General features: G+C 45.9%; 1 protein-coding gene across 1 annotated transcript in view; it reads right to left on the bottom strand.

Annotated features, from left to right (window-relative positions):
* Positions 1 to 20,372, bottom strand: part of wdfy3 (WD repeat and FYVE domain containing 3) — a 202,712-nt gene that overhangs the window by 23,478 nt on the left and 158,862 nt on the right. Inside the window, exons 42-55 of the mRNA XM_056274002.1 lie at positions 15,948 to 16,116; positions 10,943 to 11,106; positions 10,354 to 10,502; positions 9,669 to 9,789; positions 8,961 to 9,046; positions 8,201 to 8,281; positions 7,948 to 8,002; positions 5,037 to 5,156; positions 4,646 to 4,763; positions 3,155 to 3,261; positions 2,659 to 2,812; positions 2,461 to 2,552; positions 775 to 987; positions 139 to 280 (exon numbers count right to left, since the gene is read on the bottom strand). Of these exons, the coding sequence (XP_056129977.1) occupies positions 139 to 280; positions 775 to 987; positions 2,461 to 2,552; positions 2,659 to 2,812; positions 3,155 to 3,261; positions 4,646 to 4,763; positions 5,037 to 5,156; positions 7,948 to 8,002; positions 8,201 to 8,281; positions 8,961 to 9,046; positions 9,669 to 9,789; positions 10,354 to 10,502; positions 10,943 to 11,106; positions 15,948 to 16,116 (1,771 nt within the window). The remainder of the gene's footprint in view (positions 1 to 138; positions 281 to 774; positions 988 to 2,460; positions 2,553 to 2,658; positions 2,813 to 3,154; positions 3,262 to 4,645; positions 4,764 to 5,036; positions 5,157 to 7,947; positions 8,003 to 8,200; positions 8,282 to 8,960; positions 9,047 to 9,668; positions 9,790 to 10,353; positions 10,503 to 10,942; positions 11,107 to 15,947; positions 16,117 to 20,372) is intronic.

Raw genomic sequence — 20,372 nt, 5'->3', positions numbered from 1 at the left:
ACGCATGAGAATGTGACATCTAACTAGAACCAAGTGGCTCTGTTTGTGGCTCTGTTTGTCTCAGTAGAAGGTTGCAGCAGGACCTGTATAAGCTTGTATCATTCACGTGCATATGCGCGGGAGTGTCGGTGCACCTACCTTTGACAGGTGCCAGGGATGGTCGGAGATTGTCCAGGTGATGGAAGAAGATCTTGTCACTGTTGGAGCTGGGAGGAGCACCGGCTGGCTCTCCATTGGCCTTGCTGCGTACCCGCTTGGGAGGGTGGGGCTTTTTAAACAGCTGAAACACACATGGAGTGGCAGTCAGAGATTTATTTATTTGATTTTGATAAACTATATTAACCCCCGTGGGGAAACTGCTCCCTGCATTTAACCCATCCTAGCTTTGTAGCTAGGAGCAGTGGGCAGCTGCCGAGCAGCACCCAGGGACCAACTTCAGTGCGTCTTGTCATGCCTTGGTCAGGGGCACAGACACGAGTATGAACCCTAACATGCATGTTTCTTTTGATGGTGGGGGAAACCGGAGCACCCGGAGAAAACCCACCACAGACACGGGGAGAACATGCAAACTCCACACAGAGGACGACCTGGGATGACCCCCCAAGGTTGGACAACCCCGGGGTTCAAACCCAGGACCTTCTCGCTGTGAGACAACAGTGCTAACCTCTAGGCCACCGTGCCATCCAGTGGTAATAGTGGTGGTAGTAATAGTATCATTAGTAGTAGCAGTTGTGGTTTAGCTAACAAACGCTTTATCAGCAGTAGGTGGCAGACCTGTTTGGGGATCTGTCCGAAGTTGTTGATGAAGCCAATGGTGGCGGTCTCTTTGAGGGGGTCGTTTATGTTGTATATGTCCACCTGGCCCTCGTAGAACAGGTGGTGAAACACATTAACTGCCTCCACAGCAGGCGGGCCCTGCTGCTTGTAGCCGAAGATCAGATCGATCCATTCGTGGAGGTGTGACGACACGTAGTCACACTCCAGGGCCTGGGGGGAGGTGGGGGTCAGGAGTTAATTAACACATACTAGGCTTATTTATTTAAGCTGCAAAATACAGCAGTGGCGACACTGCTAAAAATGGCTTCTCGACTCAATATAATGCCTCAAAGTTATAAACCAATCCAAAATAACTGTTGTAACTACACATTACAGTTTTCCAGACATTACCATGATCTAATGAGACACATCTGAATGGTTGTAAACAAGACCATCGCATCATGTTCATGTCGACAACTAACCACAAGTCAAAGTACAATCCACAGAAAGAAAATGCACCATTTGTTGAAATGTGCCCTAATAATAAGATTTAATACGTTTAAATGTGGTGACCCCGCCAAACCAACCATGAACCTGGAGAAGGTTTAACAGCTCAGACAAGATCAGGGAGACACCGCTGGGAGCCAAACCTCCATGATCACAGCCACGCAAGGCTGTTTGTCACAAGAGATTTTCCAAGCCAAGCGTGGACATCACTTTGTTTGTCATTTATCATCTGTTTATAGTCGCTCAAGACGGGCGACCTAGGTGAGGAGGAGGTGAGGAGGAGGTATATTCACTCAAAAACATTGATGACCGTGTGTTCTTTTCCTGTCAACAAATTGGCTTCTCTGTAGCGTCATCGACACAGAAGTGCAGGGCCCTACCATAACGTCATGGTAATCTGTCCTATAACTCTGGACATCTTGGGAGTTGTTATGAATGGTTACAACAGACTGGCCGCCATGTTGGGAAAGCAACAACAAACAGAAGCTTGTATGTTATTATGGATGGCTACCTGGCTACCTCACACACGAAAGCATAAAAACTCTTTTCTACGTGGTAGTAGGATGTTGTGTGGGGTTGTAAAAGTGTGTAAAAGTGTTTTTTTAAACCGTCAGACACATCGAGTGACCTGGTTTTGCCAGGGAGACAGCGCCGATCATTTTACAATATAAGCCCCCCCCCCCCACCTTCACCCCAATTGTATCCGGCCAATTACCCCACTCTTCCGAGCCTCCCGGTTGCTGCCCCACTCCCTCTGCTGATCCGGGGAGGGCTGCAGACTACCACATGCCTCCTCCGATACATATGGAGTCACCAGCCGCATCTTTTCACCTGACAGTGAGGAGTTTCGCCAAGACACGTAGCACGTGGGAGGATCACGCTATTCCCCCCCAGTTCCCCCTCCCCCCCGAACAGGTGCCCCAACTGACCAGAGGAGGCGCTTGGAGCAGCGACCAAGACACATACCCACATCCGGCTTCCCACCCGCAAACATGGCCAATTGTGTCTAGGGACGCCCGACCAAGCCGGAGGTAACACGGGGATTCGAACTGGGATCCCTGTGTTGGTAGGCAACAGAATAGACCACTACGCTACCTAGACGCCCCACAATATTAGGTTTTGTCGTTTTTCAAAAATGGATGCTTGTAACCGATCGCTCTCGACACACTGCTTGACAGCTCTGTGCTGTCTCCATACCTGTCTGTGGACTCTGATGAACTCCCGGGGATCTCCTTTGGCCCAGGGTGGCAGAATCACATCACCCAGCTTGGTTCCATTCTGTTTGGCACCTGTACAATTTCAGCCTTTGTTAGACAGGCCAGTGAATACAGACAGCAAACACATGACGGACAAAGAGAAGGGCAAACATGCGTTGAGTCCACTGTTTTTACAGACCCAGGTCGAAGTTGTTGGAGTTGAGCAAGAACTCGGGCAGGTAGAAGAACTCAGGGATGAGCTCCTTGACGTCAGCCATGTTGTGTTTGGAGGCAGAGAGCCAGGCCTCGCGCACGCTGTGGAACATCCTGTCGGCCAGGTCAAAATGGCCTCCCTGGCGGTGACGTGACACACAGACACATGTAAACAATCAGACATTGTCAGACATACAAAAAAATAAAGACCAAAGTGTGTTTCCAGAGGATAACAGATGATAATTTCCCAGTAATCAAAATTTTAGGCTTAATTTATATGCATAAAAATAGCCTGACAACCTTTGGACAGAAAACAGACACCCTTTGTGACTGAAACTGGGAAATATAAAGCTACGAACTACTAAAGCTGAAACCATCCCACCATGAAAGACAAAAAAAAAGGAAATACATAGTTCACATAAGAAACAAGAGGTGAGAAACAGGTAACAGGATGAGAGGAGCAGCCGAGTAGGACGTCAGACCTGGAGCCGGAGAAAGATCTGCGTGAACGGCTCCATGCGGACCAGGTAAGAAGCAACGATCATGGCTGAGGAGTAGTGTGTGCCATAGTGGTAAGCCGGGGTTTCACCTGTGGTACAGAGAAAACACTCAGACACATAAACACAAATGCAGACCCACAGCCTTGACATATGAACGTAGGTTTGAATAACATTAACAGAGAAAACTGATTAGGACAATTATAATACTGATCTGAATATTGATATGTAATCAGGTCAGGGACTGGAGTGAAATTCAGCCACAGGAGCACTACTGTGGTGGATAATGTGTTCCACACACACACATACACAATAACTAAACTACAGGCCTAGAACAAGATGATATTCAAAAAGCCACTAGACAAAGCCTGATATATTGACTATAAATTGTACATTCTATAAGCTGGTTCCTCTATTCTTATAATCTTCCATCCATCCATCCATTACCAAACCGCTTATCCTGCTCTCAGGGTCGCGGGATGGTGGAGCTTATCCCAGCAGTCATTGGGCAGCAGGCGGGGAGACACCCTGGACAGGCCTCCAGTCCATCACAGGGCTGACACACACACACACACACACACACACACACACACACACACACACACACACACACGCACGCATTCACACCTTGGGACAATTTAATATGGCCGATTCACCTGACCTACATGTCTTTGGACTGTGGGAGGAAACTGGAGCACCTGGAGGAAACCCACGCAAACACTGGGAGAACACACAAACTCCACACAGAGGACAAGCTGGGACGACCCCCAAGGTTGGACTACCCCGGGGTTCGAACCCAGGACCTTCTTGCCGTGAGGTGACCGCATTAACCACTGCGCCATCGTGCCGCCCTACCTCAAATGGCTTTAGTTCAGAAAGAGCACACGAGCCGAGATGTAAGCAAACTCTGCCCTGGCCAATCACAATGCAGCTCACAGGTCAGAGGGCGGGACTTTCAGATACGATCTGAACCGCTGTTATACTTTACCAAATGAAGGGAAATCAGAACCAACCATGGAGGAAGAGAAAGTTATCAGACCTCTCCCAAGTGACGAGATTAATAAAGCTTTCTGAGAAACTGAACCATTTTGAAGCAAAACGCACCAAAAAACTTAATCTTAATAATAATCTTAATAATTTCATCTGATCGAAATCATTAAAGAGATAGACGAATTTTGCATTTTACCAGCAAGCCTCTCTTCTGTAGGTCATTGTTGCTGATAATGTGTTTGCTGTTGTACTTTAGCCACCCAGGGATCCAATTAGCCATTTAGTTGTAGTATCTCTGCATAATGCATCACACTACCAGTCTACTACCTAGATTTTTCAAGGTCTCTATGAAAATAAAATAAAAGAATACTAATATTAATAATAATTACAGAGAAATTAAAATGAGAAGCTACATTTTCCCCTTACCCCATACATGCTAAGCTATCTAACAGCAGTGTGTGTGTGTGTGTGTGTGGGGGGGCTTACCGTTGGGGTCCTCCCAGTCCTTGTACCTCTTCTTGTACTGGGTAAGTCTGTCATCAGTCTGGGCGCCCATTGGTTTGGACAGATTTCTGAATGTCTTGGGATTGTTCAGGTCCAATTCCTGCTCAGCAGAACCGCAAAATAATGTAACAATGCAACAGGATTATACTGGATATCATCATCAACGTTATTTTGTTTTGAAAGATTTATTAACAGGTGATGGGGTCGTCATGATACTAAATGTTAATTCTTGAGGAAATAAGATTATATGATAGCAAAGAAAAAAAAATCTATATAATTATCATCTCCTGGACATAAAGAAGAGCAGCAGAAGAAAACTTGACAGGTTTTTGTTTTTTACTGGCTAGGAATATAGCGTGCTGTAACCTCGTACCTCGCAGTCGTAGTCGGCCAGGATCCACGGGAAGACAGGGTACTGCATCAGGTCATTGTAGGAGCGCCCCGCCAACGTGTTCAGATGCATAAGGTACTGGAAGTTACTGATCTCCCCACGCTGGTACACAGACAGGCGACAGAAAGGAAATAAAAGTGTTTATAATGTAGTTCACCGATGCCCCTGCTGCACTTTTTATGTTCTATCTAGATAGACTGCTTTACTTTAGTACACGGTGTAACAGGTCAGCAGTATTTCATCTGTGGAAGTGCAACTCTGGTGGATTTACTCTGTTTCAAGGTATTTCCCAAGTTTGTTTTGTGCCCTAAACCTCTGAGGTGATGACTGACCCTGAAAGAGACTCATTCTGCTACAGCTTGATATCTGGTATTACAGGGTGAAAATAGTTCAGATCGTTTGAAGTCTATCCCTATTTTATACTCAAACCCAGCCACTGGGGATGCACAAGCCAGTGCATTCTTAGTGCCGGTCCCAAGCCCGGATAAATGGGGAGGGTTGCGTCAGGAAGGGCATATGGCATAAACCCTTTGCCAAATTAAATATGCGGGCCATGAACCAGATTTCCATACAGGATTGGTCGAGACCCGGGTTACCAACGACCGCCACCGGTACTGTTGGCCAGCAGGGGGCTGGTGGAACCTATGTTACTGTTGGGCGAAGGAGAAGGAGAGGGGGAAGGCATGTCCAGAGGCAGTGGGAGAGGAGGAAGGGTAGGAGTATGGAGGTAAGTGTCGGAACTTTGAATGTTGGCACTATGACTGGTAAAGGGAGAAAGCTGGCTGATATGATGGAGAGAAGGAATGTAGATATACTGTGTGTACAAGAGGCCAGTTGGATAGGAAGTAAGGCCAGGAGCATTGGAGGTGGGTTCAAACTCTTCTACCATGGTGTGGATGGGAGGAGAAATGCGGTAGGGGTAATCCTGAAGGAAGAGTATGTCAAGAATGTGTGGTCGGACAGTGATGAGTATGAAGCTGGAAATCGAAGGTGTGATGATGAATGTTATCAGCGCATATGCCCCGCAAGTTGGGTGTGAGATGGAAGAGAAGGAAGAATTCGAAGTTGGATGAACTGAAGGAGAGTACACCCAAGGGGGAGAGAGTGATGATTGGAGCAGACTCCAATGGGCATGTTGCTGAAGGGAACGGAGTTGATGGGTAGGTGTAGTGTCATGGAGAGGAAAGTGGAAAGGACAGGTGGTGGTGGAAAGGCAGTTGGTCCAGATGACAGACCTGTGGAAGCATGGAGCTTTTAACTAGATTGTTGAACACAATCTTGGAAAATGAGAGGATGCCTGAGGAGTGGAGAAGAAGTGTGCAGAGAGAGGTGGAGGTATGCACTGGAGAGAAGAGGAATGAAAGTCAGTAGGAGCAAGATGGAATACTTATGCGTGAACAAGAGGGAGGACAACGGAATGATGAAGATGCAAGGAGCAGAGTTGGCTAAGGTGGATGACCTTAAATTCTTGGGGTCAACTGTTCAAAGTAATGAGGAGTGCGGAAAAGAGGTGAAGAGAGTGCAGGCATGGTGGAGTGGGTGGAGAAGAGTGTCAGGAGTGATTTGTGACAGAAGAGTACCAGCAGGAGTGAAAGGAAAGGTATACAAGATGGTTGTGAGACCTGCTATGTTGAATGGTTTGGAGACAGTGGCACTGATGAAAAGACAGGAAGTGGAGCTGAAGGTGGAAGAGTTGAAGATGCTAAGATTTTTGTTGGGCATGACAAAGATGGACAGAATTAGGAATGAGTATAGTAGAGGGACAGCTTAGGCTGGACGGTTTGGAGACAAGGCAAGAGAGGTGATATTGAGATGGTTTGGACATGTGTGGAGGAGAGATGCTGGGTATATTGGGAGAAGGATGCTGAAGATGGAGCTGACAGGCAAGAGGAAAAGAGGAAGGCCAAAGAGGAGGTTTATGGATGTGGTGAGAGTAGACATGCAGGTGGCTGTAGTGTCAGAGGAAGATGCAGAGGACAAGAAGAAATGGAAACGAATGATCCGCTATGGCGACCCCTAACAGGAGCAGCCAGAAGAAGATAACGATGAAGACGATGACGATGATTCTTAGTTTATACTCACTGCTTATGTATTGCATAGGTAAGTTTAATTTTCACAGTCATTCATCTATTTCTTTTATACTGGAAGTATTAGATTTGGCTGAACCATGGAGTGTTTTTTTGCACAGAGTGAGGAATGTGGATTTGTCCTCTATTAACTGATCTTTCGCAAAGTACCGCCCCAGAACGGTGCTTGTCCAATCCTACCTTAGCAACGGTCCGTCAAGCTTTCAAACACACAACAAAATGCTGAAACAGTGTGCCTATGGGATCCGCAAATCGGATACTAGATATCTGATACGTTTGGAGGTGGTGTAATTTTCTTTCCCTTCCCGAAGCCCAGAATGCAAGAAGCGCAATGTCGGCAATAGATTTTGCAGTATAGCAGACCCCATGGCCAGCTTAATCCATCCAAAATCAACAAAAATACCTGTGTGCTCCAAGCTAAGCTTGCTACTAGCTATTATTGATAGCTAATACAGCCAACGTATTATTACTGTTACTTTTACCCACACAATGCGCTGATTTCTTCCTTCATGTTTTGGTGTTTTCCGGCTACTTCCTGGATAGTTCTGAAATGCTTGACAGGCATAGCAACAGTAACTAAGGGGGGCGGGACTTTGCGAAAGGTCAATTGCATTGAACTCTAGATGAAAAGTTGCCGCTGTGTGTCCAGTATGACGAAAAAGATGAATGACTGTGAAAATTAAACCTACCAATGTACTGCACGAGCGATGAGTATTAAATAGGGATAGAATTAAAAAAATATTAACTGTTCCTTTAAATGTAGCAGAAGCCAGATCAGATGACTCCTGACGTTTCAGAGTGCCTACCTCCCATCTCTGGGTCACTGACTTCTCCCCGACCAGCGTGCTCAGTAGACCAGAACTGATGCAAGGAAGGAGAGAGAGGATGTTCAGTCAAGAGATGACCAGTGGCTGTCAACCTTTTCAGTTTGCATACCACATTCTGCTATCAAAAGAGCTGCAAGATTATTTTGGTAATAAGTCATACTCATACTAGACAGATAGACAGACAGACAGACATTGTAAATACACAGACAGAGAGATAAACGGGCAGACATACCCTTGCTCCACACTGGTGTTGGGTCTTTGTCCTGAGACTGACTCTGAGCTGTCTGCTAGCGAGGGCACCACAGCTAAGAACCTACAGGAATAAAACCACAAAAACCATGTTCATCTTATTGTAAACGATCTATTTCAATCCATTTCCCACTGTGTGTCATTCTTCCATCATCTAAAGCTCTGACGGCTGGCTTGTATCCACATTAGCCATCTGGTATCAGGTTTTTTCATCCTTTGGGGTGAGATGTTTGTGCCAACATTACGTTTTTCTTTGACTAATTAACCGATATGGTTTATTTCCTTTCTCTACCTCTACTTAGTTTCTGTCATTGTACAAATAAACTAAATTTTATCTTTAGAAACTAAACATAATATCGTCTGCAAAAGTGTTATTGTCATAACCTGTTCACCGAGCAAATTTCCTTTACAGCCAGACAGAGGGGTGCACTGATTTATCTCCACTCGTGCAGTGGTAGTCAATGTAGAAGTCTTCTATCATACATTTCACCTGCGTTTCACTCTCACTTCTCGTATATAACTTATGCAGTAACAGCATATACAACGGCGGCCATTGTAAAAGTCTTTTTATCGTGCGTATAGCCCCCATTCATATTGCAAAAAATACATCTGAAGAATGTTGTAAAATTCAGCCAAATGATCTACAGCCTCTGTTGACTAGTTATCAAGCCAGTCAGTGCTCCTTTCAGCAGCGGAGGTCTGACTTGATGTAGGACTGCATCTTTCATGGCTGATGTAAGCACCTTTGATAGACTTTGTTTCGAACGCCCTTCTGGAAGGCTAACAGGTAGTTCCTTCCGTCTGCTGAGAACACCTCCACGGCCATGGGCTGAAGTGTCAGAAAGCAAAGAAAATATTTTAGTTTTAGAGTACCAAACCTGTGGCTTGGCACAGACACAACCTGCACATTATACTGCACACTATATCTGTCTTTGTGTGTCAACGTGTGTGTGCATATGTGCCTACATATGAATGTGTGTGGTTGTGTTTAATATGGAGGATGACGTAGTCCAGAGACTGTTTTCATATAAGGTGCCTTAATTGAAGATGTGTGTGCATATGTGTGTATATACTTGTGTTTGTGTGTGAATACATGAGTGCATGTTAATGTGTTGGTATGGGCTTGTGTGTGTGCGTGTGTGCATGTGTACTTATATTTCTTGCCTTGTTTTATGTTTTTTGCCTAGGTCTGTGTTTTATTACTTTTAACTTATTTTATCTGTATTGTTGTTGAGTTTTATTGTTTCCCTTGTTTTTAATGTAAAGCACTTTGAGCTGCATTTTATGTATGAAAGGTGCTATAAAAATAAAGTTTATTATTATTATAAATAGATATAAATGAGTATGTGTGAGTATATGTGTAAACACCAACATTGGGTGCATCGGTGCATGTGACTGCATATGTGTGTGTGTGTGTGTGGGTGTGTGTGTGTGTTTGTATGCGTGCTAACCTGAAGCAGGTAGCGTCTCTTGTGCACCTCCTTGATGTCCTCGTAGGCAAAGATGCTGCAGGTTCTCTTCAGCTGACTCTGACCCTGTCTTGCCCCTCTGGGGATGATGGCCTCATGCATGCTGGATACAGACACACAGATGGACAGACAGACATAAGATAGGCAGATACATTGAAATACAGAAAGAAAGTCACAAAGATAGACAGACAGACAGACAGAAACACACACAGACAAACATGCAGACAGAAAGCCAAGTGGACAAGACATGCACACAGACAGAAACCCAGCCAAACAGAAAAACACACAGACGAGCAATTACGCACAAAGAGATTTTTAATTTTCAAGGGTAGTTTAGAGGAGGGAATAACTACTGTATTACTGTCCTAAAATACTGTTTGTTGACACTAACAATCTTGCATGAATATGCCTGCATTAGTAGAACCCAATGTTTTCTGTGTTCAGGAAACTGAAGACAGTAGTAAGAGTATAAACCAGAATTTAGACAGAGACAATACCACAGAAACTACTGTTTGTTGTGAAATGAGGAGCAAAATCATGACTAAAATGATCAATTCCAGGCAGATGTTGGGATTACAAATCAGTGCATCACAAAGGAAAAAGTGACGATCTAGAAAGAGGCCACGTCATTTCCTGTCGAGCTGTGCAGATGGACTACACTCCCTACTTGGCTGGCAGGGTGTCGATGTCCCTGATCTCCCGCGAGACGGTCATCGTGTAGCCGTCGATGACGTAGAAGTGTTCCTTCCCAAAGAGCAGCAGCCCCTCGCTGGTGTCCAGGCCCTGCACCCGAGCACAGCGGTACATGTGCTGGATCTGAAACAACAAGGTCGCATTAGGCCAGGAGATGACAGAAATGCAGGAAGGTAACAGCACAAAGACCATCAACTATCAACCATCGGGACACAACATTTACTGAGAGAAATGCTCATCCAAGTGACCTCTTCAGTCTCAACTGACTGCGGGTATCCCCACCCTTATAAACAATACAGTTGCAGAGGTCACTGAACTGATGCAACTTTCTGTGAATTTCAGGTCAGTTCTTATCAACGGGATATACCTGAAGATCTGAAGCTGCAACAAACACCGGAATTCTAAAGCTTAATTCAAGAATAAAATGCGATGTTTAAATATAACGGCTTCTAAAACTTGATTCAAGACAAAAAATATTCCAGGCCTAGTTTAGGGAATATGATTCAAAACATTTAAATACTGCAGACATTATGTAAGTAGCTCTCTCTCTCGCTCTGTCTGACCTTCTCCCCCTCTTCCAGGAGGCGTAGCAGGGACGTATTGTCTGTCCTCTGCTCTTCCTCAGGGCCTCCTGATTCCAGCAGCTGCTCCTGGAGTGTCTCCTGGCTGTCCTCATCAGCGCCGTCTGCCGTGGAGCGAGACCTTTTCAGAGGAGCCTTGACCAGACCTGCCAGAGGGAGGAGAAAAGACAGGAGGGGAGAGAAGACTTTTTTTTTTCCTCCAAAAATTCAGCTGAAACGGTCCATTTTCGGTGTGTTTGAGATGAGTTTAAAGGGGTTTTGCTTTTCAAAATGAGTTTGCAGTGTTATCACCTGCCATGGTCTGTAGGGAACTTTAAATAAAGATACTTATCACAATATGTGCTTACATATGCAAAAAAAAAACATAAGAATCCAACCAAGGTTCATCCCATTGAACTGTTTTGTAATATAAAAGTATAAAATCAAACTAAAACACGGCATTTGAATAGCGTGGCGGTCTATTCCGCCTACCAACACGGGGTTCGCCGTTTCGAATCCCCGTGTTACCTCCAGCTTGGTCGGGTGTCCCTGCAGACACAATTGGCCGTGTCTGCGGGTGGGAAGCCGGATGTGGGTGTGTTTCCTGGTCACTGCACTAGCGCCTCCTCTGGTCGGTCAGAGTGCCTGTTCGAGGGGGAGGGGGAACAGGGGTGAATAGCGTGACCCTCCCATGCGCTATGTTCTCCCTGGTGAAACTCCTCACAGTCAGGTGAAAAGAAGCAGCTGGCGACTCTACATGTATCGGAGGAGGCATGTGGTAGTCTGCAGCCCTCTCCGGATCAGCAGAGGGGGTGGAGCAGTGACCGGGACAGCTTGGAAGAGTGGGGTAATTGGCCAAGTACAATTTCAGACCTCATTTTGTGAGAAATGTTAGGTAATTAATTCTCATTGCTCTTAATTCAGACAATAAAATTATGCGTGTTGTGACGTCAATTCATATATGAATGTTTTCTTACTTTTCATCTTCGACCATGTATCAGCTATGTACACTATGTTCACATTGCTTGGATGGATGCTTGGGGCTCACATGTAGCAGGTTAAATAAAGGCAGCGCCATAAAGTGCCTTCTCCTGTGTGAGCTAGTGAAGGCCTGTGATTGACTGTTGGTTGATGGCAGAGGAATATGTAGGAGACTCACTCGACTGTCACAAGGTCTGGAGGAACGGTCCTGGAGAATTACAAACTGGACGACAGGGGTGAGGGGAGACCTGACCTATAAACTCTTTGAGCAAGTTGTGTTATCCATTAGGATGACAGTCCAGCAATAAAGATGAACTACTTCTTCCAACCAGGATTAGGGGGAAACTCTGGGTGCATACCACTGTGACTGTAACTCAGACTAGTCCACAGTGAGCATGACTCTGCAGTTTGTGCTGCCAGGTATAAAGGGAGTGCACTCTGAGATCAGGCCATGCATTTAAGTATCTAGGCTTGTGCGTCTCTTCGTGAACATATTAAAGTGTGACAATACTGTGAGAGATTTTTTGTCTCGCTCCTCTCTCCCTAATTGTACCCGGCCAATTACCCCACTCTTCTGAGCCATCCTGGTCACTGCTCTACCCCCTCTGCTGATCCGGGGAGGGCTGCAGACTACCACATGCCTCCTCCGAAACTTCTACTTATTGCTTATTGGCTACTTATACCTGGTTTAGAGTAGGCCTATGGTTTTGCTGGTATATGCATAATTTTTTTTGGGGGGGGGGATTTCCCCCCTTTTTCTCCCCAATTTATTTGGCCAATTACTCTATTTCCCGAGCCGTCAAGGTCGCTGCTCTACCCCCTCTGCCAATCCGGGGAGGGCTGCAGACTACCACGTGCCTCCCTTGATACATGTGGAGTCGCCAGCCGCTTCTTTTCACCCGACAGTGAGGCATTTCGCCAGGGGCACATAGCGCGTGGGAGGATCACGCTATTCCCTCCAGTCCTCCCTCCCCCCCGGACAGATGCCCCGACCAACCAGAGGAGGCGCTAGTCCTCGGCAAAACCACAGAAGCGCACAGTAAGCTCTCGCTTCTTCAATGACAACTCTGCAGCTACTGTTGTGGATTTTCCTTTATCCTTTTAATGGGCTCTTGCCCCAGCAACCTCTGGGGAGAATAATCATCGCACAAATATTAAAGCAAACAGAGAATCTTTAATGCATTTGCAGATGGAGAGACATAAGGCCACACAGAGGTTCGTCTGTGAGGATATGCTCTGCCCCTGAGCTGGAGATAGTGGTTTTTTATAGAACAGTCCGTCGCGTCATACACTATGTTTCCTTCATCAACTAAGATGTAATCTTACAAAGGAATACAGGAAACATCTACGTTAATCACGTTCTGTGCCTCGTGAGTGTCTGTAAGTCTGTTGCACTTGTCTTTTGCTGTACCAGGCCGTTCCTGGGATGCGGCAACGGGGAGGCAAGCATGATAACAGTTGCTATGTGGCCCCATGGAAGGTACGCATGAGAACAATGGGTATGTGTGTCTGCAGTGAGTGAGAAGTTTCATACACACAGAGAAGTAGAAAACTACAGAGTACATACGGAGTGCATAGGGAGTACATTGTGTACTCCACACTACTTCTTCCTGTTTCTGTTTCCTACACCCCCCCCCCACCTGACTCCCCCAATGTTAATGATCCTGTAACCTTGTTCAGTAATCAGTGTGCTTCTGCGCTGCCTACCACAGCTCCCTACAATACCAAGTGGTTTACTTCAGCTAACTCTTGCCCCTGGATTAACGATCACATTCACCATCTGAAAAGGGAAGTCAGAAGAGTGGAGCGTAGGTGGAAGAAATCTAAACTCGGGTTCCATCTCCTTTGCCTGAAAGAACCACTGTCCATGCTCAACCAAAACATCAGAGGTGAGAGTTGCCTAATTTTCAGGCCTAATTAGTGACAATAAACCCAATCTGATATTCCCCTTTAAAACCATTGACCGGCTTGTAAACCCTGTCCATCCTGCTGTACCCCCCCCCGTAGACTTTGAACATTTTTTGTCTTCCTTTCTCAACAAAATCATTAACATTTATTCAAATTTTAACACTGCTAATATTTCCTCTGTCTGATTTCTCCCCAATCTCTCTGCACGCTCTCATTGACACTGTATCCCATATGCACCTGTCCTCTTGTCCTTTAGACATAATCCCCCCCAAATTCCTTATACATAGAGGTCCTGCCTACCCTGGGCCCTAACCTGCTCTCTAACATTATTAATCTTTCTCTCACCTCTGGCTGTGTTCCTGATAGTTTTAAGTTGGCGAGCGTCCAATATATTAAAAAAAAACCTGCCCTTGATCCAACCCCACCAAATAACTAGAGACCTATTTCAAAAGTACCATTCATCTCCAAAATTCTCGAAAAAAATCATAGCACAGCAGCTCCTTGAGGTCACTGAAGGACGCAATATTTTTAATAAATTCCAATTTGGCTTTAGCCACCAGTGTAGTACAGGAACAGCACTGCCAAGACTGACAAATGGCATCCGCATGCGAGCTGACAATGGTAAATATTCTATCCTGGTGTGAACGATGTGAAACCTTGTTAAACCCTCCTCACGAAATCTGGGTGTACTCTTTGACCAAACTTTGAATTTTGACCCACACATAAACAAGCTTGTGCAAACCTGCTTTTTCCAACTCAGGAACAAAGTAAAAATCAAATTAATGCTATCAACCAGGATCTAGAATTACTAATCCATACCCTTATTTTTTTATGCCTTGACTACTGCAATGCTCTTTTCTCCTGTCTCAGCCAAACAGGCCTGTCCGGCCTGTAAATCACGCAAAATGCTGCAGCCAGGCTGCTAAACCATTACCAATCTCAGATGCCACATCACACCAATCCTCGCATCCCCTCATTGGCTCCCCATAAAGTATAGAATAGACTTCAAGATACTGCTTATCACATATAAGGTCCTACATGGTCTTGCCCCTTTAAACATTTCTGAATTTTTGCATCCTTACTTCACCTCTAGGCCACTCAGATATTCCGACCAGGTTCTCTTATTTATACCCCACTTATTTATAGACACATCATCAAAAAGACCCAGCAGAGGATGTACTTTCTTCATCAGGTCAGGGAGTTCAACCTGCCTCAGGAACCGCTGATTCAGTTCTACACTGCAGTAATCCAGTCTGTCCTCTGCACATCCATCACTGTCTGGTTTGGTTCAGCCACCAAACAGGACAGGAACAGACTACAATGGACAGTTAAGTCTGCAGAGAAAATCACTGGTGCCAACCTGCCCTGCATTCAGGACTTATACATCTCCAGAGTCAGGAAACGGGCAGGCAACATCACTTCAGACCCATCACACCCTGGTCACAACCTGTTCCAACTCCTCCCTTCTGGTAGGCGCTACAGAGCACTATACCCCAAAACAACCAGATATAAAACAGTTTCTTACCACAGAATGAACACTTAACATTGTCAAATAAATCCAACCATTCTGTATATACTGTACTCAAGGCTCAGCGTTTTCGGTTTTTAGCGATTTTCACCGAAAAATACCCAGATTTTTAAACTGATTTTCACCCGGATTTTAAGTTTCCATGGATCCAAAAGTTGTTCCTGTTTGTGTGAGGTTATGTAACAGTGTCCTCTTGTGGTGAAATTCAGCATGCTGGATGGCTTTGAAAAATAAAAACCGAAAACGCTGAGCCTTGACTGTACTGTACATTGTACGTATACTGGTATGCTCTGTCATGTCCATCTACCTCAGGCATGTATGTAAGTAACTTGCTAACATGTATTTCAACATCTCTGATATATTCTCCACACTACTGCACTTTATCGCCTCTTATTTTGCCTGTATATAGTCAATCCTTGTCTATATAGCTGAAGATTGTTGTGTTGTGTTGTTATTCTATGTTAAGTACACTGTGAGAACCACGGAATCGGAGTCAAATTCCATGTATGTGCAAACCTACATGGCCAACAAACATGATTCTGATTCTATATATAAAATTGTGTGTGTGTGTTCTCTGTGCTGCTCCTCTACCTTTCACCCTAGCGATGGTGTCCTCGCCATGCTCAGGCTCGTGCTGGGTGGTCTCTCCCTCGGTGCTGTGCTCCACCGAGTGCTGGTACATGCCCGGGTTTCCAGACAGGAGCCTCATGTAGTACTCCTTACTGTCATAGCTGATGGCTCGTCGGTAGCGCAAGGGTTTCTGGAGAAGGAGAAAAGAAGACTTTGGAGGTCAGTTGCAGCCCATCAGTTAGGTTTACGGCGGCAGAAAACAAGTTTGTCAATGATATTGATGGTGTAGAAGTCCCACTTTCCTGCACATCTGATAATCTACGGGGGGGGGGGTGCTTAATCAGTGCTTTCTTTGATAAGCACTGGAGTTTTATTTTCTAAAACACTTGTTTGGTTAAAGCCAGGTGGATCTGAGGTGGTTCAGCGGGGGATACAGGATAAATGCATGACCGAGGACTTCTACCATGACTTCTACTGTACAATGACACAGGGCACATGGTTTTGGCAGCCATGCTCAATACACACTGAAGCATTCTGTGTATAGTACTACTGCACACTGCTCCACAATGTGTGTGAGGTGGCACACCTGCTTTTGATACAGGGGTAAAAGAGAAGAACAGGTTGAAGAATAAATCACTTAACCACTGAATGCCACTTGATTGATTTATTGATTGATCTTAAAATATCAGTCAAGATATTATAGTTATATTATAGATATAATATGTTATTATAGATCGTTTCACATCAACAACAAGGGTTCAACCGATATATACTCCATCTGAGAGTGGTAACACAGCCCCCATTCACACCTAGGGAAAACATTTGGCAAGCTTAAAAGTAAAGAATCATGGGGTGTCTGGGTAGGGTAGCAGCAGTCTATTCCACTGCCTACCAACACGGGGATCGCTGGTTCGAATCCCCGTGTTACCTTCGGCTTGGTTGGCTGTCCCTACAGACACAATTGGCCATGTTTGCGGGTGGGAAGCCAGATGTGGGTATGTGTCCTGGTCGCCGCAGTAGTGCCTCCTCTGGTCCGTCGGGGCGCCTGTTAAGGGGGGAAGGGGAACTGGGGGGAATGGCGTGATCCTCCCACACGCTATGTCCCCCTGGCGAAACTCCTCACTGTCAGGTGAAAAAAAGCGGCTGGCGATTCCACATGTATCGGAGGAGGCATGTGGTAGTCTGCAGCCCTCCCCGGATCGGCAGAGGGGGTGGGGCAACAACCGGGATGACTCAGAAAAGTGGGGTAATTGGATGGGTACAACTGGGGAGAAAAAGGGGGAATTTTTTTTTAAAAAAAGTAAAGAATCAGGGTGAAAGACATGACCAAAGGGTGAAAGACGGGTAACCTACCACCGATTGGAAGACTCTTTCAACTTACAACCACTTCATCTGTTATTTCACTGGTATAGAAGTGAAAGCAGGTGGCGCATTTGAATACGCCATCCTCTTCTTCTAATGGAAAAAAAGGGGTGAATTTTCTGTCAAGCCTAGGAGACATTTTACTTTGCAACAGGGGAACATTTTATTTCCTTATATTGTTTTTGTCTTCAGTTTTCCTTTTTTCTTTCATTTTTCTACTTCCTCTTCTTTTTTACTTTGTTTCATATACATTTGACTTGGCAGGGGCAGTCAAAACCCAAAATGAAATGTTCTGCAACCTCTTATCATGAGTTTCTTTTCTTTCTTTTTTTTTTTCTTGTTTGTTCCCCCACCCCCTTTTTCTCCCCAATTGTACCCGTTCAATTGCCCCACTCTTCCGAGCCGTCCCGGCCGTTTGCTGCCCCACCCCCTCTGCTGATCCGGGGAGGGCCGCAGACTACCACATGCCTCCTCTCATACATGTTGAGTTGCCAGCTGCTTCGTTTCGCCTGACAGTGAGGAGTTTCGCCAGGGAGACGTAGCGTGTAGGAGGATCACGCTATTCCCCCCCGAACAGGTGCCCTGACCGACCAGAGGAGGCGCTAGTGTAGCAACCAGGACAAATACCCACATCCAGCTTCTCACCCAGACACGGCCAACTGTGTCTGTAGGGATTCCCGACCAAGCCGGAGGTAACACAGGGATTCGAACTGGTGATCCCCGTGTTGGCAGGCAATGGAATAGACCGCCACGCCACCCGGCCGCCCCCATGAGTTTCTTTTCCATTAAAAGGTGCAGTACAAGATGCAATGTGTGTTAGTCAGCTTTTTACTATGGGATTACACTAGGAGCAACACACTTCATAATGTATGTTTTAGTCAGTTGTGAATCAGAACACACACACACACACACACACACACACACACACACACACACACACACACACACACACACACACACACACACACACACAACCAAAAAGAGGATACTTAAAACGGAAGAAAAGTATTGTTCTTTATCCTTGTCTGGCTAAGATTCAGACTTACGGCTGACAGTTCTCCAGAGGAACAACAACATATCTAACACACTGAGCTTGGAAGAGGAGGTCTGCTTACTCCTACTGCTTGCAGCAGAGCAGCACACAGACATATAAGCAGCGTAATACTTTGATGGTTCACTGCATGCTTGCATAAAGGCAGGGTAAATGCGCAAAGGGAGGGACGTTCAGAATGGCTACCCATCATGCAATCACACCAGGCATGATGAACAGGGTACCTGTGCTTGGTCAAAGCTCCTAGCCATGGCTGAGGCCACCAGGGGGACAAGAGGCGGAGCAGGGGGCTGCAGAGAGTCAAGCAGAGGGAGGGATGATTCTTCTGACTCATGCCTCAACTGGCTTTCAAAGGAAAATAATTATGGATGTAAACAAACAAGAGGCCTATTACAGACCAGTTGAAAATCAACTACCACCTAACACAAGAGACATGTTGGGAAAATGGCATAATTATGACGTTCAGCACCTCTGCCTACCGGACCAGACAAAGAAAATGGCCGCTCCCTGCACAGTGGTAGAATGCCAATGTTTTGCTGTATGAGGCAGATTGGATGCAATGGTTTTCACTGTGGATGCTCCCTGCATGCCCCGTGTTTTTGGAGAAGTGCCCTGAGCACCTGAAGTTGAAAAAAGTTCAGCCGTCTATTCGAGGAGTGAAGGGACGGGCCTTCTGAACTCAACTGTTCATCACGAAGAAAACCCTCCAGACTAATCGCTGGGTCTGTCAACCGCTTGGTTGACTGATTTTCCCTTTCCAAAAGAGCTAAAACAAATGATCTCCACCTGTCTATGCTCTCTGCCTCTCCATGTTTTAGAAATAAATTTGTAGGGGGCATCCGGGTAGCGTAGTGGTCTATTCCATTGCCTACCAACATGGGGATCGCCGGTTCGAATCCCCGTGTTACCTCCGGCTCGGTACGGCATTCCTACAGCCACAACTGGCCGTGTCTGCGAGTGGGAAGCCGAATGTGGGTATGTGTCCTGGTCGCTGCACTAGCGCCTCCTATGGTCGGTCGGGGTGCCTGTTAAGGGGGGGAGGGGGAACTGGGGGGAATAGTGTGATCCTCCCACACGCTACGTCCCCCTGGCGAAACTCCTCACTGTCAAGTGAAAAGAAGCAGCTGGCGACTCAACATGTATCAGAAGAGCCACGTGGTAGGTAGTCTGCAGCCCTCTCTGGATCGGCAGAGGGAGGTGGGGTAGTGACCGGGATGGCTCGGAGGAGCGGGGTAATTGGTCGGATACAACTGGAGGGGGGGGGAAGGGAGGAACCCCCCCCCCCCAAAAATCAAATAAAATTGTAATTTAACAATATCAAGGGAGCAACGACATGTTGGATGGGTAGAGTTGTGTGAGCTAATTCACTAATTGCTAACGCTCACACCTGTTGACAGGCAACTATGTGACTGTCGCCCCACAGTGAAGGCGGTCTGCTGGGGGAGGAAAAAGAGCAGGACAGTGCAACTCATATTTAAACACATCCAATGTGATCGCAGTCAAAGTGTACAGGAATAATGGACGATTGATGCTATCACAACAGGCTCATTTTTTTTTCTCCCAATTTTCCTCCAATGAGGCAGTAAGACACTCGGAACCACTGGCAACCACTCTCCAAACATTTTCTGATAAGCCTCTACTCCACCTTGAGCTGTCAAGTGTGCTAGAGGCCTAATCAACAATAGGAAAAGTGCTCAACAAATAAGGAGAAAAATAATCCAGTGGGTCAAGTCAATTCTTTATTAGACACTACAAGCCTGTTTCTTGCCATAAGCAATCATCAGCTGATTGCTGATCTTGCAATGTGATTCCAGACACCCCTAAAGTTGACCATACCATTTCTTAACCTTGACGTTACTTGAACATCTTGTCTGCTTGCCTCACCCATCATTGCAGTGGCTCGCATCCTCACTAAAGTCTATGCTCACGTGCATCGTGCAAGCCAATGGATGACACTGTAGGTTAGTATAAGTAACTAGCTATCTTGCAAGTTTAACACATTTTCTTACCATCAGTTTCTGAATTACAGCTTA

Source organism: Lampris incognitus, chromosome 1, assembly GCF_029633865.1.
Source record: "Lampris incognitus isolate fLamInc1 chromosome 1, fLamInc1.hap2, whole genome shotgun sequence".
Classification (NCBI taxonomy): Eukaryota; Metazoa; Chordata; class Actinopteri; order Lampriformes; family Lampridae; genus Lampris; species Lampris incognitus.
Note: the sequence above shows the minus strand (reverse complement) of the source record. Positions and strands in the feature narration are given on the sequence as shown.